This window comes from Ranitomeya imitator, chromosome 3, assembly GCF_032444005.1.
Source record: "Ranitomeya imitator isolate aRanImi1 chromosome 3, aRanImi1.pri, whole genome shotgun sequence".
NCBI classification, from domain to species: domain Eukaryota; kingdom Metazoa; phylum Chordata; class Amphibia; order Anura; family Dendrobatidae; genus Ranitomeya; species Ranitomeya imitator.
In genome coordinates this window covers 813,478,922-813,503,335 of record NC_091284.1, presented here as the reverse complement: position 1 = coordinate 813,503,335, position 24,414 = coordinate 813,478,922, and the positions used below count along the sequence as shown (strand labels likewise).

At 40.1% G+C, this 24,414-nt stretch overlaps 1 protein-coding gene across 4 annotated transcripts in view; it reads right to left on the bottom strand.

The window, feature by feature from the left end:
• DLG2 (discs large MAGUK scaffold protein 2) overlaps positions 1 to 24,414 on the bottom strand; it is a 1,534,662-nt gene that overhangs the window by 454,635 nt on the left and 1,055,613 nt on the right. For all 4 annotated transcript variants that reach the window (XM_069759326.1, XM_069759327.1, XM_069759329.1 and 1 more), the window contains 4 exons: positions 21,842 to 22,011; positions 20,305 to 20,441; positions 19,473 to 19,617; positions 16,650 to 16,791 (listed from right to left, as the gene is read on the bottom strand). In XM_069759326.1, coding sequence (XP_069615427.1) covers positions 16,650 to 16,791; positions 19,473 to 19,617; positions 20,305 to 20,441; positions 21,842 to 22,011 — 594 coding nt within the window. The remainder of the gene's footprint in view (positions 1 to 16,649; positions 16,792 to 19,472; positions 19,618 to 20,304; positions 20,442 to 21,841; positions 22,012 to 24,414) is intronic.

Genomic DNA, 24,414 nt, shown 5'->3' with positions numbered 1-24,414 from the left:
CCACTAAGAATAATAGTGTGCACAACTTTGTTTTATCATTTTACTAGTGTCCTCAAATTGATCTGCATGTTTTTGATGAAATCATACTGGACAGACTGCACAAAAGCACAGTGGATGTGAAATTAAAGTTTTTAATATTCTTTATTCAAGGTTACTTTTTATAGTGTTAGTCCACTTAGACATTCAGTGAATTCATGTATAGTGTGGATTTTTTGAGTCTAGAGGTCCTCACTCAGTGATTTGCCATGATGCCTGCCTGATTTAGAAAATGGTTTGTACACAATTGTCATAAGTATTTATCACAATAAATTACATCACACTGTCCTCTGTAATGTAAATCCTCTGCTTCGGAGTAACCCTTGATGTTTCCTGTCCTTCAAACCGCACATCCAAGCTCTCACCACCTCCTGTCACCTCTAGCTCAAAAATATTTCCTGAATCCGTCCTTTCCTCAACCCTCTATCTACTAAATTGCTTGTGCATGCCCTAATCATCAAATGCCTCGACTACTGCAACATCCTTTTCTGTGACCTACCTTCTAACACTCTCACACCCCTGCAGTCCATCCTTAACTCTGCTGCCCAACTAATTAATCTTTCTCCTCGCTACTCCTCTGCTTCCCCCATTTACAAATCCCTTCACTAGCTCCCAATCTCCCAGTGGATCCAGTTCAAACTACTAACACTGTCCTACAAAGCCATCCATAACCTTTCTCATCCATATGTTTCTGAGCTAATCTCCCGATATCTTCCCTCACATAATCTGCGGTCCTCCCAAGACCTCCTTCTCTCCTAAACACTTATTTGCTTCTCACCCAACCGTCTCCAAGACTTCTCCCGAATATCCCCATCCTCTGGAATTCTGTGCCCCAACACATTCGATTATCCACCACATTCGGATCCTTCAGATGGAACCTGAAAACCCATCTTTTCAAGAAAGCTTACACCCCGCAGTTTCCTCACCATCACCGAAGCTGCCATGTGGTTACAGCACCGTTTCAGTTCCTCCTGGTACCTTTTACAAGCCATTCAAGATAGCCGCTCAATAAAGGCACAACTTATTCTATTATTATTGTTTTCGTGCACTGGCATTTTTATAATATGTCTATCTACTTATGGACCTGATTGAACTCCCTGAATTTGTACCCTCTGCTACTACAGTGCTGCTTCAGCTTCCTTACATAGTATATAGTGTACTCGCTTATTATGGATAGCACAGTCACTTAGTATATAGTGTACTTGCTTATTATGTATAGCACAGTCCCTTACTATATAGTGTACTCATTTATTATGTATAACACAGTCCCTTAGTATATAGTGTACTCGCTTATCATGTATAGCACAGCCCCTTAGTATATAGTGTACTCACTGATTATGTATAGTGCAATCAGTCATCATTGCATTATATAGCTAACAGGAGAGTATGGTATGTGATAAAAATCAGGGCTCTATATAATCCGATATGTGAGAAGCAGGGATGTACATAACAAGAGAGGGCACTGTATAATAAGGGAGGGCAATATACATAATAAAGGAGACTATGTAAGATATATCTATATAAATATATATATATAGATATATATATAACATATATATATTGTAACATGGATACACACATATATCAATTACACACACGCCCCAAAAAAGCACGACACCATTTTTTTTTCCAAACCACATTGTGCCTTTAATATGTTTGATAATTGTACAAACTACAAATTCAAGTAAAAAGTCACGTTTAGAACAGATTACAGGGTTTCCATCCTCCTTCCCATATAATATCAGTAACTGCGTCTTCAAGAACGTAAGATTTCATAGATTTCATAGATAATAGTTTAGTCCTCGCTTCCGATTGGCACAGAAAACATATTAGAACATTTGAATTGTTTAACATTTTCATCCTCAATTTTTGGAAACTATATTGCACGATTCATGAATACTATCAAATGTTAACCCCCCCAAAACTTTACACAAAGATAAGTAAAATTATACAAACTTTTCAAAACTGTTTGACCATTATCGTCTGCGTCTTTTATCATTTCTGCCTTCGCGTTGACGACCAGACCAATTATTTATTTCTCGTAGACCCTTCAGGTTAGCGTTTTCGAGATAAAAATACAGTACGGTGCAGATGTATTGAAAATAATCTTATGTATATGGTCTCGGTAAAAAGTGTAAAAACTTAGTCTATGAGTGCATAGAAAGTTTAATATGGCCTACTGCAAAAAAAAAAAGAAAAAAATGTTTTCACAGTATTATATTATAAAAACCTTACTATGCCCGATGAGCTGATTGTCTGTCATATAAATAGTATTATTTTCAATAATTTTATGGCTATCGAGTGATATGACACTTAAAAAAAATACCCACATTCAATTAAATCTATTATTTGCATAATTTATCATATTCATTTTTTTTTTTATACAATATTGAATAGAAGCACCAACATTTCCTTGGACGGAAAATAACGCAGAAAACATTAACACATTTTAAAATATATATTAAAAGAAAAAAAAACGGAAAAAAAATAAAATAAAAATAAGACCCCAAAAGACCACTTTATTTATTTATTTTTTTTTTATTAGCATATAGGAGTAGAAAATATGAACTATTTTCCTACACCATTTGAACCATACGCAAGCAATTTTTCTGCTTTTTTAAAAAAAAAAAAAAATATTAGAGCAAAATTTCACATTGCGTCAGATGGTAGAAAAATCAAACATCCACGTAACATAGGCAGGACAATACAAGGCGGCTACAATAAACTTTTCCACTCTTAAGCCCCCCAAAAATATATATGATTGTGGATTCAATATATCAAACATGCAACTTTTTTTCCCCTCCCCCCTCTATATTATTTAAAAAAAAAAACCTCCGTCATGCAATGAAGCAAGGGACAAAGAACAAAGCGACTTTATGATCTGAATATTAGATATTATTGTGCGATACATATCTCAAATGACAGAATAACGCATTCTTCTTTTTTTTTAATTATTACATTTTTTTTTTAAAGAAATTATAACAATTGAACTTATTTAACTCCTGAAATGGGGGAACCTGGAAGTCGAAGTGTAAAAATAAAATCACATTTCACCTTTATTTTAAAACGGAATCACCAATGAACATGCATTAAGTGGAATAATCCACACTTTACAAATAATACAAACGCAGAAAATGACTGTGAAAATTTTGCATCCCTCAATTTTTTTAAAAAATAATATGGTTATAATTTTTAACTTTCTATATCACTATCTACGGTATATTAAAAAAATAAATAATAAGAAAAATAGTTTTTACACTGGCCACTAAACTTTCATATTGATCATATTGGCGACTGTATCTGTATCATTTACATTCCCCCCCCCCCCCCCCCCACACACACATTTTTTATTTTTTGTATTTTTTTGTATTTTGGCAAAAGGGTTAATCCCCCTCCTCCAAAAAAGCGACAGACAGAAATAGTTGAGTCTCAAGGTATAAATGTATTTTAAATAATATGTTAATTTTTTTTTATTACTGTAAATATAGTTAATGCAAAATAATAAAAGAAAAGGAAATAAAATCATTTATACTGACAAAAGGAATAAAAAGAGCTTTAGAAAGGATGGGAGGGACGGAAATAATTGATTTAAAGCTCTGTAGAATTAAGGTTAGAATTGGGGTTTATTAGAATCCATTGAATTCTATAGTAACTGGCAAAATTTTTATCGAGCACATTCTTTAAAAAATAATATGGTTATAATTTTTAACTTTCTATACCACTATCTATATTAAAAAATAAATAATAATAAAAATAGTTTTTACACTGGCCACTAAATTTTCATATTGATGTATTTGGTGACTTTTCAGCTAGTGCTGTGTACACTGTGGGCTGGGTCAGCAGCCGTTTTGTTATCAAAAGGGAATCTGTCACCAGTTTTTTGCTATCCTTTCTGAGAGTTGCATAATACAGGGGCAGAGAGTCTAATTGCAGCGATGTATCACTTACTGGGCTACTTGCTGTAGTTTTGACAAAATCACTGTTTTCCCTGCTGCAGATCTACTAGTTTTCCGAATGCTGATCTGTGTATAACCCCGCCCACAGCACTGATTGGCAGCTTTCTGCCTATGTACAGTGTACACAGAAAGATTGCAATCAGTGGTGGGGAAGGGGATATACAGAGCTCATGACTATGGAGGACTACATGGCAGCAGATTTACTAGTCCTCTAGGGATTTAAAAAAAAGTAATCTATATATATAATTGCCTAAGGGTTTTTCCGTCTGTCTGTCTGTCTGTCCTGGAAATCCCGCGTCTCTGATTGGTCGAGGCCGTCAGGCCTCGACCAATCAGCGATGGGCACAGCGACGATGATGTCATAATGGCTGCCATGGCAACGATGATGTCATAAAGGTTGCCTCGACCAATCAGCGACGGGCACAGTCTGCCAGGAATTCTGGAATCATCATTGTCCATATACTACGGGGACATGCATATTCTAGAATACCCGATGCGTTAGAATCGGGCCACAATCTAGTTGGTTATAAATGTCCCATAAAAAGTTGTTTTATTAAAAAGCAGACTATGTAAATTAAAGTAAATTTACCATAAAAAATTAAAGATCGACAGTGATTATCTGGATGTAAGGAAGCCTAGTAAGAAAACTACTACTTGACTCAGTAGTAGATGACAGTGAGCATGCTCAGTGACATGTGCAGTAGCCAATCTGCAGAGAGGGGGGAGGGAAGAGGAAGACTTTCATATTGAGTGCTCTTCTCTGGTTTGGTGTTTGTTTGTTTTTTACATCAGACAGAAGCACAAACACCTTTTAGATGGTTCTTAATCAGTAGTAAAAACGACTTTTTATTTTTAGGGTGCAAAGTGCAGATACAACTTAACATGCAACCAAAGAGCATGTTCTGGCTACAATTGTTCTGTCAGTTCCTCTACCCATTATCAAACCCTTTCAGAATTATTCTATATTTTTAAAGGGTTAACTAAAAAAAACACCCTAATTTCCTGAAGCTGTCCATGACCACAACTGGTTTCCAGAGCAATGAGGTTAAGGTGGACCATGACTTTGGATCGGGGGTTACCCCATTGATCATTGAAAGGATAGGCTATGTGTTTCAAATTCTTGAAAACCCATTTCATTTATATTTAGTAACCAATCCTGCATTTAAAATATTCAGGGAATACAGCAGATGTTTCTTTACTTCTTGAACAATGGAATTTAATTTTCTAGAGGGAGCTGAAACAATTTGTTTTCTTTTTTTTTCTCGTCGTTTTCATTCATTGCCGTAATTTAAAATTGTACTTAGTCTTTTTTTAAACTTCCATATTTCAGAATATATATTCTATTTTTTTTTATTTTTATGAAAACAAACAAACAATAATTTAACACTGGTCACTGAAAAACATGATGCAGCTTTGTTGTGTAGAATGGGACAGGATGAGCAGAGTCATTTCATCGTAAGAAGGCATCTCTATCGTACTGCTGGGGACATGGATTTGGCAGCATAGTTAAACATGTTATATACACATATAAGAATAAAACGCTTAATTTATAGATTAATCTTTAGATGCACTTCACTAGTTTGTATGAAATTTCTAAATTATTGCCTATCAATTAGATAGGTGTCATGATCCAGGCCGGGTTTTGTATCCTGTCTCTCTTTCCCGGTCTGATCATGTCAAGGGTTAACTTTGTTCTGCCTCATTCTGGGTTCAGGTTTGCTATTTAGCTCCTCTGCATCCTGCAGGCGGTGTCAGTTTCTGCCTCCGGAGTGTATAGCTGACTGTGCTTACCATGATTCATCCTGCTGCTTTTGCTGACTGTACCCATGTCTGTTTATTCCTCTATTCCTGTCCCCACTCTGGGTTCCCCTTTCATGTTTGGATTCCCTGATACTTGACTTGGCTTGGACTCTGACCTGCTGTATTGTTTCTTGTCTTTGGCATATCTGCACCTGACCAGCATTGACCCATTTGGCTTGTTTCTGACTCTGTGCTTGATTATTCCTTTGGTACTGCACTACAGACTAATATCGACCCGGCTTGTTTACTATTCTGCTGCCACCTGGTGGTGCCCTCGATGCTGCGCTGCTGCGCTGCGGGTCTGCTGCTGCTGTGTGCAGTCCTCTCTCCACTCTATTGCCATCTAGTGGAGCTGCATCTACCTGCATAGCAGCAGCATGACATTGCAAGATGCAGAGGAGCTAAATGGCAAACCTAAACCCAGAATGAGGGAGAGCAAAGTTAACCCTTGACATGATTGGACCTTGAAAGAGAGACAGGATACAAAACCCGGCCTGGATCATGACAATAGGCAATAATTTACTGATCGCCGGGGGTCCGACCACTGGAACTCTGGCTGAATAAAATGTACTTTTCCAAGAATGACCCCACAAAACACAATAAAGTCTATTAATCTGGTCAGGCCGTTGAACTTAATATTTAGACAGGAACTAAACTTGAAAAAAAAAAATGTAAATTAAAAATATTATCATAAAGCACGATCTTGTTGTTGGGAATTGTCTACTGATCTATCCCGAAATTGTAAAATTATGAAAATTTTGACATTGATAAAAAAGTTTACTGAACATAATTGTGTGTCATACAACGTGTTACAGGATCGTATGTATGCAAGGAAATAAAAAAACTCAGTTTCAGAATATCGGTATATCAATTACGCCAATGCAGATTAGTCTCCAAAACATTCCGGATGAAATAAATGAAACAAGTTCGGAAGCTTTTGTGGGTCAAAGAAAATAATATAAACCTTGATTGCAAATGGCAAAAGATAAAGATAAGAATGAAAAATAATAAAAAAAAAAAACAGCAAAAGAAAAAAAAAGCTTCACTGGAAAACTGAGGAAAGTCAACAAAGCAACATACAAGTGCATTGTGGGTGATAACATGTCTGCAGGACATCCCAATTCTTCATCGCATACAACGCAACAAACATGGATTTATGTAGATAGGGGATAGAATCCAAGTTTTGGAAGGCATGGTTACATCAAGCCCTGTCCGCTGAAGAGTCTCCTTGTGGGTCTTTGATTTAAAATCTACTACCAAAAAAAATAAAACATGTATCACAGGAATAGGACAATAAAAAGCAAAAAATTACATATCATTATTAAAAAAACACTGATGACTTCATAGCTCCGTAATTAATAGACTTGTAAGCAGGTGGTCTTATTGAAAACAATGATGGTACATCTCGCGAAGATCTAGTCAATAGGGGTCTGGCCACTAGCCGGAAGTAGTAACGACGAGATATCGGCGTCTGAAAAGTCCTGTGCTGCTTCCTCTCCACTCAGCTCTTGTTTTTTCCCATGGGCAACATTGGCCAATTTAGAGTCAAGAGTTGATCATGGGCCCATTGAACAATGCTAAGAGGAGACAGATTGGCACGGGACCTTCTCAGTGCCGCTATCACGTTGGTGATATACCTTCAATGGCTGACCTAAGACAATCCTGTTAAAACAACATATAAGTTGAAAATAAGTAGACGTCATCAAAAAAGATCTATAGCTACCAAACATAGTTATGGGTTGGTGGAAAAAATAATAACTAGAAACCGGGGCCAGCGGACCTAAGAGCCCAATAGTAGGACTCAATGGTAGATTGGGTCACTGGCATCAAGGATTGGGTATCGGCAAAGTATCGGAAGTGTCAAAGTTTTATCAATTCCTGCTAATTTTTTACAAATCCAAATGAAATGGGATATCCACTTGAAAATATAATTTTAGATGTGTTAAAAATATAAATATATACAAGTTCCAATATAATTGGATTAAGAAATGCGCTCTGATCTTCAGATATCAGTGAAGGCCCCGGGTCTTAGCAGTTGGATTCGACACTGGAGCAACTTGACTGTTGGAGCATGACCAGTTACGTGTGTGAAGGGGGATGGCTGACTGGCTGAATTCAATAGTGATGCCAACCCCCTTATCGGTCATGACCAATACATAGAGAAGGAGGCTGACTTAGCTACTAAAATGAGGCTGTCAGACTGTGCCCTTTCATGCATCTCTCTCCTTGTGCCAACTCAGGAAGTTCTATCTTGCTTCGAACCAACACTTCCTGTCGACTTCAACTCAAAAATATTTCACGAATCCGTACATTCCTCAACTAAGAATCTTCAAAAAACCTAGTCCATGCCATCATCGTCTCTCGCCTTGACTACTGCAACCTCCTGCTTTGTGGCCTCCCCTCTAACACTCTCGCACCCCTCCAATATATTCTAAACTCTGCTGCACGACTAATCCACCTGTCCCCCCGCTATTCCCCGGCCTCTCCCCTCTGTCAGTCCCTTCACTGGCTTCCCATTGCCCAGAGACTCCAGTACAAAACCCTAACCATGACGTACAAAGCCATCCACAACCTGTCTCCTCCATACATCTGTGACCTCGTCTTCCGATACTTACCTGCACGCAACCTCTGATCTTCACAAGATCTCCTTCTCTACTCCCCTCTTATCTCCTCTTCCCCTCAATCGCATACAAGATTTCTCTCGCGCATCACCCCTACTCTGGAACCCTCTACCACAACACATCAGACTCTCACCTACCATCAAAAAGAACCTGAAGACCCATCTCTTCCGACAAGCCTATAACATGCAGTAACCACTGATCGACCAAACCGCTGCACGACCAGCTCTATCCTCACCTACTGTATCCTCACCCATCCCTTGTAGATTGTGAGCCCTCGCGGGCAGGGTCCTCTCTCCTCCTGTACCAGTTATGACTTGTATTGTTCAAGATTATTGTACTTGTTTTTATTATGTATACCCCTCCTTACATGTAAAGCGCCATGGAATAAATGGCGCTATAACAATAAATAATAATAATAATAACCTTCCACTGGATCTGATATCTGGAGATTGGGGCACCTTAAATAATTTGAATGGGCGCCGTTAGACGTTCGTATACATCGGACTGAGTTCGGAAAACAGTGCTTGGACTGGCTGGCGACTCTTCCTACCTGAGCATGACAACTTCATCTATGAAGCTGTCACGTTCAGGTGGGGAGAGCTGCCGGCCAGTCCATGCACTGCGTTCCAAATTTGGTCTGATGTATACGGCTTTCTGACAGCCCCATCTAAAGTAATCTAAACATGTTTTTCAAGTGAGCAATCCCATTAACGTTTATTTGTGCATAAATCTGTGACTATAGACCACGATAGTCACGATAAAACGTCTCTTAAAGAGCACAAAGTCCCAATGAGTAGAATATTACTATTTTTATCTGACTAATCACAAAGAATGGAAAAAAATAAAACAAAAGGGCATTAAGGCCTTATACAAATAAATAAAATTCAGGAAAATAAGTCAAAGTAACCAACCAAAAAAATAAATAAATTACCCAAAGCAGCTAGTCCATTTTTTTAATTTAATTTGATGCATTCCAGTGCAACTCACAAAATAACTTCCACTATATATTAGGCATCGTGTGCCCTCTAGTGTGCTGATTGGCTGTCGTCACACCAAAATGTAGGGTGTGTGCCCCTTTTAGGGTTTATCGAAGTCGACAAACTCATCCGTACATGTGGCTTTGGCTGGTAATAGAGTTCCTCCCCGGTAAACGCTTCCCACTGATTGGTTCCCCAATGACCTAGACTCCTAGAGGACCCCTTCAACTTCTACTAATGTGAGTTAATTTGTTAACTTTATTCTCAGGATAACATAATATTATTTTTTTTTATAAAAATGTATATATTTTGGATTTTTTTAAGGTTAGAAATAAATAGTTTAAGAATTTAGGATTTTTTGTAAATTTATTTATATTTGAACTTTTTTTTTTTTACATAATCAATATAGATACAACAATTCTTCAAAAGTAAATCCTCGAAGTTCACAAACCGCTTCCTTCCATTCTCCTCACCTCAGTCCTTTGTCATGGAAATGTTTTCCCTGTGTTATAATTAAAATGTTTTCGTTCACAGTTATGAGTCCTGATACGATTAATATTCTAAGGAACTGTTTTGGCCGCCTCGTAAAATACATTGCAGGATTACTAATGATACGCCGGGATATTAAATTTAATTTTTGCAATTACTGCGGGGCATGAAGAAAATTCACCTAATCTTTTGCTAAAGACTTTAGCTAAATGTTTTGACGAAGTGCGTAATTAAATCTGCGCAGTGCAACATGTCGAAAACAATAAAATATTGTAATTCTGGATAAATACTTAACAAATAATTGATTTATCCCTATAAGCATCAGCGTCGCCCGGTGTCCTAAAACAGGTTTGGGTTACTACAATTAAAAAATGTTAGAAATTTTTTCTTTTTAATTTAATGACTTGATTGATTTTCAAATATTTTGGGTGTTGGCCCAACTTTAATGATCTTCAATGTCCTATGGGCGTGCTCATGCTTCATATAGTGTGAAAAACCTTATAAAGGGAAATCTGTCAGTAGGATCAACCTGACTAAGCCGTCTATATGGGCATGTAGGTCATAGAAAGTTGAACAAAACCTTGATATCTGCTATTCAATGTTTTATTTCTGAGAAATCCACATTTTTCTTAATTTATCAATAAGATGTTAAGAACTATGGGCCGGACACAGATCTCCCTGAGAATCTGCCCCCAGAGATTATTTTAAATGAAAGGGGAGTGACAGTGAGGGGAGAAGGAGCAAAGGAGGAGAGAGAAACTGGAGTGGAGCTGCCATTGGACTCACTCCAGGATCAAGCGCAGAAACCGGAGGCCAGAATTCCAAGGTTGTGAGGGTAACTGTATGCCTCACAGCAGAAACCGGTGGGCAGGAGATTCCAAGTCTCCTGGCCACCATTACACACAAAGGCACAGCAACAGATTAGAGCCCGGGGTCAGGGCGAGAAGGGACACCAGTAAAAAGGCTCGAGTTGCCTGCCATGCAGGTAGTGTCCACCTAAAAGGACAGAGAGAGAGAGAGGACCTTGTATGAAGCCTCAGGCAGCAAGGGACTTAGAACACAGTGCAGTAAGGAAGGCTTCCAACACCACCTGGCTAGGGGGATTCCGAATCGCTTCCATGCTGCTCGGATTCCAAAGATCACCTGTAACCTGTACCGGAACTGCATCAGTAAAAGGTAAAGAGACTGCAATCTTGTGTCCTCTAATTCTTTCCTGCACTTCACCAACTATCATCCTTACCAACCACACCGGGAGCCCTGGGGACCAAGTTCTATCTGTGGGGAACTATACCATCATCCCCAGAGGACCCCTTTAATCAGCATCTGCCATCCCTGGCCAAGTACCATAGGTGGCATCATGAACATTACTCTAAAGACTTTATTCCCATCTCCATTAATCTCAGGAATTAATGCCCAGGGCCACCGTGACACATCCCTTTAAGAACCATCCCGGTACCGGTACCCCACGGTCCTAGCAGGCGCTCCAGTAATGTCCTCTTTGATTCAAAATAAGCTCTGGAGTCAGATTCTTAGGGAGATCTATGTCCAGCCCATAGATCTTAACCAGTGATGGGCGCACCCATGGATTTTCAGGTTCGGCCGAACATTTTAAAAAAGTGTGTTCGGGTACCAGAGTGGTACCTAAACTCAAACCATCACCCCATTCAAATGAATGGGGGTCTGAATAGCAGATGTTCCCAACACTGTCATTCATGTAACAGCGCGAGAAACACCAGCTCCGATCGGTGGTAAGTTCGTTACCACCGGTAAGAGCGCTACAATTCCCACACTGTCATACAGATGACATCGTGTGAGAACCAGGAGCTATGACCGGCGGTAAAAGGTCACCGCCGGTAACAGGCGTCGGCTCATGAGAGTATTCACCAGCCGATGCATGTGTAACAAATAAAAAAAAAAAATGAAGTGCAGTCCCCTCCATTTTTTTGATAACCAGTGCTGGCAAAACCAACAGCTGCGGGCTACAACACCCAGGTGTCAGCTTGGTTGGTTATCAAAAATAGTGCTCAGTGTGTTCCAACTGGCATGGAGAGAGGTGACATCACTGATGTAACCGCTCTCCAAATCATCCGGATCGTAATGGGACATGGCCAGTAATGGATTATCTTTGGACAGCTGAGGAATATGGTGTTTTATTTTTTGTCTTTTACAGTGGGACATGGGCATTAATGGATTATCAGTGGAAAGGTGAGTATATGTTTGCTTTTTAATTTTTATTTTTTTGTGAATAAATGGGTAAAAGAGCGTGAGGAGTTTTATTTCTCATAAAGGACTTTATTCTTGATGTGTCTTTATTATAATCTGACTATGGGGTTAGTAATGGGGGCAACTTATAGACGCCTCTCCATTACTAACCTGTGGGCTTGATGTCAGCTGATATTACAAAGCTGACATCAACCCCACAAATATTACCCAAATTTCCACCACACCAGGGCAAGTGGGAAGAGCTGGGCAAAGTACCAGAATTGGTGCATCTGGTAGATGTGTCGTTTCTGGGAGGCTGCAAGCTGCTGTTTTTTTGCTAGGGGAGTCCAATATCTATGGCTGCTTCCCAGTCTGAGAATATCACCCCTAAGCTGTCTGTCTGAATCCACACTGTTACTGTATTTTAAATTATTTATTTAAATTATTAAAAAATATGGCATGGGACCACTCGATTTTTGATTACCAGCCAATATAAAGCTGACAGCTGGGGGTTGTAGCCCACAGCTGTCGGTTTTGCCTGCGCTGGTTACCAAGAATAAAACTGACCCAATGTCATTTTTTTAAAAAGTATTTATTTATTGCACAGGCACCAGCTGATGAATACTCTCATTATCGTACGCCTGCTCTTGCTGCGAAAGCAGGTGTAGGATGACGAGAGTAGTACTCAACAGCGAACGCCTGTGACCAGCGGTAACCTTTCTACTGCCATTGGCTCACACGCTGTTATCCGACAGCGCGGAAACCGCAGCGTTTTGACTGGCGATAATGACCTTACCGCTGATCAGAGCAGCAGGTGTTTCTCACGCTGTCACACAGATGACAGCGTGGGAAACAGCCGATGTTCGTGGTGCCAGACCCAAGCAGTAACACGGACTTCCTGGTGAAGTCTGTTTTCGGGGTTCTGCTATGGACTTTAGCTGTTCGATACTGACCCTGAACTTTACTGTTCAGCTTCGCCCATCTCTAATCTTAACAGCTGATTTACATATTAAGAAAAATGTGGATTTCTCTGGAATAAAACATCAGATCGCAGATATCAGGGTATCATTTTATTCAACTTCCTATGGCCTACATGCTCATATAGATGGCTTAGGAGGATTGATTCTACTGACAGATTCCCTTTAGTGAGTCAAAAGTGGATTTTCATTGTGAAAGTGTACACAACCTATTATTATTATTTCATTTAATTGCATATATTTTAGGCAGTTAGGTGTAATTAAAAATGTTCTTTGACCAACATATTACACTGCCTATTGCTGACTGCAGAATGAGTTACCTAAGGATCCATCAGTGAGCTCTTTCTAACTCTTTAATCCAGCATTTTCTGGATTCTTCTTAGCTGATTTATGATCATGTGAAAGTCGAACTGAGCGTTGTGGGTATGAATCAGATGAGAAGTGTTCAGAAATGGACAGAAATAGATCCAAATTTCTAATCAGTCGGAGCTCATTGATGGATTCTCAATTAACTCATTCTCCAGCCAGCAACGTATGGGGCAAAGGGCACTACATTTTTAATTAAACCTGATTGCAAACATAATTTTTAGCCCAAAATACATGTGTTTAAATAAAAAAAAATACCCATATACCATTACAAAAAATAAATAAATTAAACAATAGGTTATTTACTGATGACACATACCCTTTATAGGAAATCTGCCAGTAGCTTTTTCCCATATAATTTGACAGCATCATGATGTAGGGCCGGAGACCCTGATTCCAGTGATGTATCACTTAGTTTACTGGGTGAAGCAGCTGTGATAGAATCTAGCAGAGCCTGGAATGCTGAGCTATGTAAAACCTCGCCCACACTTCTGATTGGCCACTTTCTGTATACACTGTATAGTGACAGAATGCTGCTAATCAGTAGAGGGGGCGGGGTTGGGCCAAGAGGCAGGAGACACCTAGTCCCGTAGTGATAATCTCCTGCTGATAAAACACTGATTGTATTGAAACAAAAACACAGCCTAGTAAGTGACAAGGTCTCCTACCCTACATCATGCTGCTCTCTGATTACGTAGCTGAAACCTCCTGACACATTCACTTTAAGTTAATTTTTAGAAATGCACCTCTAAATTTCTTGTTTCTCCAGTTCTGACTTCAGCCAGCATGCTATGTTACATGCCATGATCACTTTTTAAAATTATTTTTTCTTTTATCTAGACTATTAAGAATAAGAACCCATTAAGGTATATCTGTCGTATACTGTATATCTCAGGATATATTAAAATAGCCTACTTGTGGTGTGAAAGCTGTAGCCTGTGCCCCCTGGTACCAGCGCCAATAGGGTCATAAAACCTTATTTTTGCAACCCTACATTCAAAGTTTAGGGTTCAAGTTCCTTACTTTGCCTCCTAAGATTTGTAACATGACATTACCATCCTTAAGGATAAAAAAAATATTGTAAAATACTCTGTCTGGAGATGTTTATGCTATATGTGTTTATATGTCGACACCCAGTGGTTGTGATGAGAACTGCAGCCTGTTAAAGGAAATATGTAGATTTGTAGATGTGTCCTTGAATGGTGGTCACCCAGACAGGAAGTGATGTGCAGACAGGATATCCTGGACTTCTACACTAAGTACAAAACAGCAATAAAAGGAATAAACACTAATTTAGCAAATTTATCTAATACTATGGATAATATGTGTACTCAGGAGCCAGAGTGGAAACGCCCTTTAAGAAAAAACAATAAATATAAAATAATCTTATGGTTATATTCCCCTATACAGCCAAAGAGACAACATTCTTACGGGACAAAAAAAAACATTGCATCAACAATGTTTTCCAAAAACAGCGCCACACGTGTCCACTGGTTGAGTCTGGCATTGCAACCCAGACCATTCAAACAGCCATGTTTTTCTAAATCTGGACAAAACTAAAGATTTTGGGGGATAAAATATTGATGACTTGATAACTGGTGGGCAACCAAACCACTGGACACTCGCTGGTCACCAGAATAGAGTGGCCACGTTTCATACAATGTATATCCTAGCCTGCAAAATCATCTCTATATTCGGATTTGGGTCTTACTGCCGTTCAGCGTAATTAAAAAAATCTAATGATCTGCAATTTTCCGGATGACTGGATCCCTATTGATGGCATAAATGTATGCTCTCAATGTTGTAGCAAGCTATCATGTGTGTACATGAGGAATATATTAACTATTTATGGCCATTATATGACTTGTAGCTGGCATTTTTCACCAATTGTTCCCTGTCTAGGCTGTAATTTTCAGTTTTCTCTGAGCTAGTTGGGTGGAGACTAGCTGCTCTTCTATACACAGCTCACATAGACATAAGAGATTCCTGCTCTCCTATCTCTGTGTAATATAAGTTCCAAAGAATGACGTTATAAAGCAATACTCAGCAGTGTAGTTGTGATTCCAGCTCTGGGGTGAGACAACCCACTTACTAGAAAAGCTGCAGTGTGATCTGTCTCTGTCTCCATCCTCTTTCTTCCCCTCTCCATAGATTTCAACCGTTTTTGTAATCTGAGCTAACAATCAATCTTATTTTGATCCAGACAAATTTGAGCTGTTTTGGAATGGTGAGTTCAGGAGTCAGCCATGTGGGACAGAAGTGGTTCATAAGTGTGGAAAAAAGCAGATCTCTACACACAGCTCACATAAACATGAGGGATTCCTGCTCTACAATCTCTATGTAATACAAGTTCAGAAGAAAAACATTATACAGCAATACTCAGCAGTGTAGTTGTGAATCCAGCTCTGCGCCGAGATAAAACACTTACTAGCAAAGCTGCGGCATGATCTGTTTATGTATCTTCCCTGTTACCCTCTCCACAGACTTTAATACTGTCTGTAATCCGATCCCTCAGTGAGCTGGCTCTCCATCTTGTTTTTACCAAGACAGATCAGAGTTTTTGAATGGAGGATGAGTTAAGAAGAAGTGTCTCATAAGTAAAAACAAGCAGATATTTCTTATCAGATATATTACAAAGATTCTTATAACTACTTTTCAATAAGGTGTCAGCCGTGGGGGGGGGGGGGAAGAAGTGGCTCATAAGTGTAGAAAGAAGTAGATCACTTTAAGAGATCACACTCACAGGGCTACAAAATCTCTAACCTTTCTATTTCTCTTGGTTCAGGTACCAGGGGTTGAAAACTACAGTTTCCGCAATCACAAAAAAAGCGAAATGGAATCCAAATGATGTAAAAAATAAGTAATGAGTGTTAAGAAAGGAAACGTTCCGGCCCGGTACGGATATAAGAGCGGACCCACACGAGGATTCATACCCAAATGCCACCAGCCACAGTGAATTGACCCATGCACCCGTGTCTTAGAAGTCAATGAAAAACTCAGGGTAAAGTTCCTATATTTATTTCGGTAAGTTACAGCATTTCCCAGTCGGTAAAGCACAGAGAATCGTAAAGCTTGGAGCAAGTTCAGCCATTCCTCAAGTATAAGTCCAAAGCAAAAAAAAAAAAAACCATCACAAATGTCACTGTCAATGTAAGGAGGCGTCCTGACACATTGCTATAAGGCTGCTCGTATTAGAAATAATAGATATGAAAGGCGTTTTCTGACCTGGTGTAGTCATCCTCCACAAGCATGTGCTTTGGGATTGGCGAGTATCTTCCAGGAGAGATGGGCGGCAATGAACTCTTGTATTCCAAGGTGCCATTGTTTGCAGTGCTGAGGATGTGGCTTTCCAAAGGTGGCGAGTATGCTAAAGAGTGGGAAAGAAAAAAAAAAGTTACACCAGGGCAGGGCATGGACACATGGCAAAAGGGGCATCTAGATTAGTGATGAGCGAACGTGTTCAGATAAGGTGTTCATAGAATCCTAGAACCCTAAAATGGTAGAGCGTGAAGGGACCTCCAGGGTCATCGTGTCCGACCCCCTGCTCAATGCAGGATTCACTAAACCATCTCAGATACTCTGTTTGAAGACTTCCATTGAAGGTGAACTCACCACCTCTCGTGGCAGCCTGTTCCACTCATCTGAGCATGCCTGTGTTCTAATCAAGTGTCTTCAGAATGCTCAAAAATACGTTCCAGTCCTTGCGGCTGCATGTCTCATGGCTGTTCGACAGCCTCAACACCAAAAAAACAGGCAATCCCTGCATGTTTTGTGGCTGTCGACATGCAGCCGTGGGGAGTCGAACATATTTTATGAGCACACCGAAGACACTCGGTTAGCGCCCAAACATGGTGGATAACACCTTATCTGAGCACGTTCGCTCATAGATACATTAACTTATATTGTAAGAACTGCCAGTAGATGGCACCAGAGGCTTAGCTTTCTGAGGAAAAAAGAGCTAATTTACATATCTTTTTCCCAGGAAACATTGCCTAGCCTAGAAATCTTCATACACTAGATTGTCAGGAGAAACAGTACCACTGTACCTAGTGTAATGACTTATGGTGGGGCGAAATAGACCTCTATGCATCCTGTTAGTTACTATAACTGCTGTCTAGGGGATAGGGGATACTGTAACTGATGACTGATGACTGATGAGTGGGTGTCCCATCACTGGGACCAGCAATGATCAGGAGAAAGGGGAATTTTTATCACCCAACACAAAATGGAGTGGCAGTGACTAACTCTCCATTCGTTCGCTAAGGATTTGCCAGAAAAAGCAGATGGCAGTGTTCGGCAGCCCCTTTAGAGAATAAAAGGATTGGCAGTCGAGAAAGTACACTGTTGCTCCATTGTGAGAGGGATAAAAGTCCTCCATCGAACTGATTTGGACCTGTAGTGTGGAATAGTGGCATATCATTTGGGCTTGGATGGTTGTGTTTAGAGGATCGGCTTTGGAGATTCTTACACATTGCGGCTACGTCCCGTGGACAAATGTTGGCAAATTTGTACACAACTTTTTCTTCTAAGAAAGGGTTTTTCGTTAAGGTCATCTACACGTCAAGAATAAAGGTCAAGCAGTGGTCAATAGAGAAGTCAAATCTGTAAATTTCCTTTAAGACTTCCAAAATTTTCAAATGTCTACTGGGCTAAAATTGTCTCTTTCCTTATAAGAAACAGTCTCTGTTGAATGGAGGAGTTTCGTTGTGTGGTGGAATTCCTCAGCCTTCAATCTGTGTGTATATGGAATAATTTCTACTTGCCAACCTTGGTTTGATTATTGCATCACAACTTGAGACATTATGGTCAAAAGAGATGCCAGGTAGATCCCAGTTAGTTTCCTTTGACATGGGCTTCAGCATCCCAATGAGACAACATTCATGGATGAAGCATACGACTCGGGAACTTCTGTGGATACTGACATTTTTCTACAGATACATCAGCTTCAGAAAAATTAGACATGACCCCAGTCTCCACTAATCTTCGCAAAATGCACCACTCCAGCGTGGCACCATCCAATTTCAGAAGGTCAAAATCTCTCTGACTTGACAAATGTTATTTTTGTCGTAGCTACAACTAGGCGGCATTATAAGCATATGGGTGTATACAGCTCGTATATATTAGTGATGACGACAAGAAACAGATATTACAATGTCAAATCGATTTGAAACTAAACAAATTGGCTGCAACTTTCACAAAAGTTTCGAATTAGCCAGAATCTGTTTTTCTGCCTTCCGTTTTGCTTGAATCCACAAAAATAGTGGCCACCATTTTGTTGGACTCCTTTTAGGTATTGGAAGGGGTAAAAAAAACAACCGAAATATTATACTCACTTCATCCCTCACCTCCCGCTGATTCAGCTCCCTGCCCAGTCCCTGCTTTCTATCTCAGGTCTTGTGGAGTTACTTGTAACCCAGGGCAGCACGGTGGCTCAGTGGTTAGCCTTGCAGCGCTGGGGTCCTGGGTTCTAATCCCACGCAGGACAACATCTGCAAAGAGTTTGTATGTTCTCTCCGTGTTTGCGTGGGTTTCCTCCGGGCACTCCGGTTTCCTCCCACATTCCAAAGACATACTGATAGAGAATTTAGATTGTGAGCCCCATCGGGGACAGTGATGATAATGTGTGCAAAACTGTAAAGCGCTGCGGAATATGTTAGCGCTATATAAAAATAAAGATTATTATTATTATTATTATTATTAACCCATGTGAAGACTGGAGGAAGCAAGTGAAGGTCTGGGCAAGGGTAAAGTCAGTAAATATCTTTTTGTTTTTTAAGCCCTCTACGTATGCTTTGGCGTTTGGAGAGATATCAGAGTATAATAACAATCTTTAATTGTGATCGGAATTTTCAATCCGTATCAAATAAATTCAATGCAAATCAAATTTGCAGGAAATTTGAGCGAATCTTCTGAATTCCATGAGATTTGCTCATCTCCACTGTCAAGCAAATCTGAAAGCATGCACCGCACCTAATGGTGCCTAACAGAAATCAAGCAAAAATGTCCTGCTCTAGGCAATACTAATTGGATAAGTGACTCGGTACTTACAGTGAGTGATATCAGGAGGCCCATATGGATCTGTCATATATATTGTTGTGGGTTTTCCCACTTTCAGGTAAACTACGTCAGACGTGTTCTTCAAAATCGCTACGGCTTCCTCATGAGTAACTTCTTCTAAACAGTAATTATTTACCTGGAGAGAGAAGGTCACAGAGGGTCACCAGGTAAAAATGGTGGCTCATGTATGCTGTACGGGCAAACTAAACTTTAACGGGGTTGTCAATTTAAAAAATACACATTTCTGAGACCCTATTGGGGAATCATAAGGTAATGGTTGTGGGATCCTCATGGATTACACAAAGAAACTTTGGAACATCCAGGTATATCCATGAATTACACGGACAGCCCACTGATTTAAATAAAGAGTGTGTAATACTTCATGCATCCTGTAGGAGTGCTGTAGGGAAATTGAACACTTGGTGCAAGGCTTGCCCACAGATTAAAGTTGTTCCATGTTCTTCAAAGTGGTCTGAAAATGTTGAAACTCTATAGATTAGAAACTTCTGTGATTGTATTTATTTAGCTATCACAAAGGGTAGTGAAGGCTCTACAATCTAGTTGTTTCAGTCAGGGAGCTGCTGTTCTGCAAGAGTTGCGGAGCTGTAGGTTAAAGACCACTGGTTTCAAATAGTTGAAACAAAAATGGAATTTTTTTTAGACTGATTGGGTAAGAAGAGTCACAGTTTGAGGATCTCTTACAAGCAGTCTTGATCTTCACAACACTACTGGGCATCTGGTAGCTAATGATTGATTGGTCACTTTTTAGTCCAGCCAAGTATTTGACAGGTGTTGGACTGATGGGGGTGCACCAAGTTCTCACCATTAGTAACCTATCCCCCACTTGTAGTCGTCCATCTTTTTGTGCTGCTCCTCCTTCGATAATTTTGGTTACATATATGCTGTTGTCTCCGGGAATGTGTTGGTTTCCGACTCCTCCGGCAATACTGAAACCCAAACCTGGAGAGAACGGAGAACAACATTTCTGAATTGAGTGGAAGTCTCATAAATCCGACCCCTTACCCCATAACCTATGAGGATATCATAATAGAGAAGGGTCTCCCATTTCAGAAAACGGGTCAAAAGTGGCCAGTTTTTGCTTTTTTGTTTTATTCCCGCTGCTCTCCTGAAAATTCAATTTTGATTTTTTTTTTTTAATTCCGTCATACAGTTCCAGAGATATGGGCCTTTTTATTCAGTCCTTAATTTTTTTCAGTATGTACCGAGGGAGGACGTGGCTCACAGGGCAATTATGCACAGCCGCCTAAGGACACGCCCCTGAGGAATCCTGTGAGCACACACCTTGCTAAAGACCATAAATATTAGCACTAACGAAAAGAGGATCATATATCTGGAACTGGGTGGCAAACTTAAATAGAAAATGGAATACTCAAGAGAACAGTAGGAATAAAATAAGAGTATTTGTGAACTTGTTTGTGCTGATCCTTCTTCGATAGTTTTGACTACATAAATGCTGTTTTCTCCAGTAATGTGTTTTTTCTGACTTCTCCTACAATAGTGAATCTCAAAACTTAAGAGAACCGAGAAACAAAACAATATTTCTGAAGAATTAAGTGGAAGTCTCATAAAGCCAAAATATTACCCCATACCCTATGAGGATATCATAATAGAGAAGGGTCTCCCTATCAAACAACAGAACAAAAGTGGAAAGTTTTTGCTTTTGGTTTTATGTCAACTGCTTTCCTGAGTATTCATTTTTTTTTTTTTTTATTCTGGTTCAAGAGAAATGGCTCTTCTTTATTCAGTCCTCATTTTTAAGGTCTTTACCAAGGGGAGGCGTGTCTCATGGGGTAATTATGCATAGCAGCCTTAAGACACGCCCATGAGGAATCCTGTGATCCACACGCCTCGGTAAAGACCATAAAAACTAGCACTAAATGAAAAGGGACCATATCTCTGGAGCTGTGTGGCAAATTAAAAAAAATATGTTATATTGAGGGGAACAGCAGGAATAAAATAAAATAGACTAGATTTACAAACTGGGAAAAGGAGGCCATAACTCAGGAACGAAGAGAACCAGAAACACAAGTAAAACAGTGCCGGATTCAGGAGAACAGCGGCATTTACATAACTAAGACAAGTGACAGGTTTTTTTATGTCACTCACCTATATCTCATCAATCACTGCCAAACTTATAAGGCTGGTTTCACATATAGCGGTAGTGTTTTGTACAGTTTTACGTGTAAACTTGCACAGTTTTACCTTTTTTTTTAATATTTGAAATATTACAAAAAATGTGAAAACTCAACAGTCGATCACCACTTTGTAAAACCTGGCAGACTGCATGTGATCACAGCTCATGGCTTTAGGCTAGATTGCAATAAAGTGATAGAATGTACCTTTCGGCCCTTTAAAAAGTTTAATTTCTACGACAGTTTCAAGGATGGGTCTTCTCCTGCGGACGTAGAGGCGGACAATGGAACCAGCTTCTTTCAATGCTTCCACCGCTCGGCTGTGCGACACTTCAGAAACATCCACTTCATTCACTCGGAGAATACAATCGTTGACCCTGGAATAAAGCGGACATTTTAGACTTTGTGCTTTCCATGCGCTTCGCAATGGCAGAACAAACGTCCTTGCGCATTAGATATGTTCCTCATTTCGTAACGTAGTCATTGCATGAAACAAAAGCTGAGATGTACATGCTGTAGTGCGTGCAAAGGACAAGGACGCTATATACGTTAATAGGCTGTAGTATAAGAGCCACTGTGTCACGCCGTTTACGGCAATAAGGGGGCAGGACGGCGTACTGGAACCCGCACCTGTCCCTGCCACTATAAGGGGCCCTGGCTTTCCCTTATCTCAGGGGTACCTATAATGGTTAGGAGGCCTGAGCCGCCAGCGTATCCCTGTCTCCTGTGCAGGCCCTATCAGTGACCCCCTCTCCCCCCAAGAGAGGTGGACCGCACCAGCGTATAAATATCACCATAACAGAGTATACAGACAAGGAAAAGGAAAACCACACTTAGCTTAATGCTGCAAGGCACAGCACAGCAGGAAGAAACACCAGATACAACAGACACAGCTGTAGAACAACAGTTCCCAGCTAGCTCCTACTCCCGGCTTATCATTCTAGCAGTAATAAGGCAATGACAGCCAATGCCTGAGCTCCGACATCAGGGAGATTCTGTGACCAGAACAATTATGCAGATACAGAACCCAGACCAAACCTGCAGGAATATACAGACATCGTAACCTCTGAATAGAGATCCAGAGACCCCTCAATAAATACAGAGCTCCAACTAGGCTTCCCTAAACTAACAATTATCATTTCTCAAACCCCATAAACTAAAATAAAACCTCAGACTAGACTCCCTAGACTAATACAGACCCTCTAAACTTTAACAGACCTTAGATCAGACCTACCAAAATAATACCGACTTCAGGCCAGGTGCCCCAAACTAATACAGACCACAGACCATGCCCCCTAAACTAATACTCTCATGTAAACATGAAATATATGACATTTGAATTGCATTACTGATCTAAATCATAAGAAAAAATGGAAATGCCTAGCACATAATGTGGCCGATTTTTGTGTGCCCAGCAGCCAACGACAAGGCGATCTCTGGGTGCTGGGAACCTGCCTAATGTGAATCCTCTCGTAGGCTGAAGCCTACATTTATATGGGTAGGTAGGATCCTGCTGCAATTAAAACAGCCACAGGATGATTGGTGGAGTGCTCGGTCAGAGAGCTAATATACAAATAGCAAAAGACTGACCGTCACTTCCAAACAGAAAACTGGTGTGTTCAGGTGCAAACTAAGAGTTGCCACTTTAACGTTATGCAACTTTATTTGTTAGTCATGTATAGAGATGGATACACTTAGTTTGCACCTGTACGCACCAGTTTTCTGTTTGGAACTGACAGTCAGTTTTTTGTTATTTGTACACTGGCTGTCTGACCGAGCACTCCACCCACCAGCCCCCTGAACGTATACAGACCTCAGACCAGACCCCTAAAACTAATACATTCCTCAGACTAGACCTTCTAAACTAATACAGAGACCAAGCCACGCCCAGTAATCTAAAATAGACCCCTGAACAAAAACAGACTCTAGACCTGTCCCTCTAAACTTACACAGAACTCAGACCATACCCCCTACACTAAAACAGAGCCCAGGCCAGTCTCTCTAAACTAATACAGACTTCAGACAAGACCCCCTATTCTAAAATAGATTCCAGAGCAGCCACCCTAAAATTATACAGACCTAAGACCAAAACTCCCCAAAATAATAGAGACCTCAGGCCAACCCCCCCCCAAAAAAAAAAAAAATAATACAGACCTCAAGCCAGCCTGACCAAAATAATACAGAGCTCAGACCAGCCCCCCTAAACTTAAACAGATCTCAAACCAGACCTCCAAAATAATACAGACCTCAGGTCAAATCCCTTAAACTGATAGACATTCGACCAGACCTCAGACCAGACCCACTAAACAAATCCAGACACCAGACTAATAATCCAAAACTAATACAGACACCAGACTACCCTCTGCAAAATAATGCAGACCTCAGACCAGCCCCCTAAACTTCTAAAAACATAGTAGCATAGTAACATAATAATATAGTTAGTAAGGCCGAAAAAAGACATTTGTCCATCCAGTTCAGCCTATATTCCATCATAATAAATCCCCAGATCTACGTCCTTCTACAGAACCTAATAATTGTATGATACAATATTGTTCTGCTCCAGGAAGACATCCAGGCCTCTCTTGAACCCCTCGACTGAGTTCGCCATCACCACCTCCTCAGGCAAGCAATTCCAGATTCTCACTGCCCTAACAGTAAAGAATCCTCTTCTATGTTGGTGGAAAAACCTTCTATCCTCCAGACGCAAAGAATGCCCCCTTGTGCCCGTCACCTTCCTTGGTATAAACAAATCCTCAGCGAGATATTTGTATTGTCCCCTT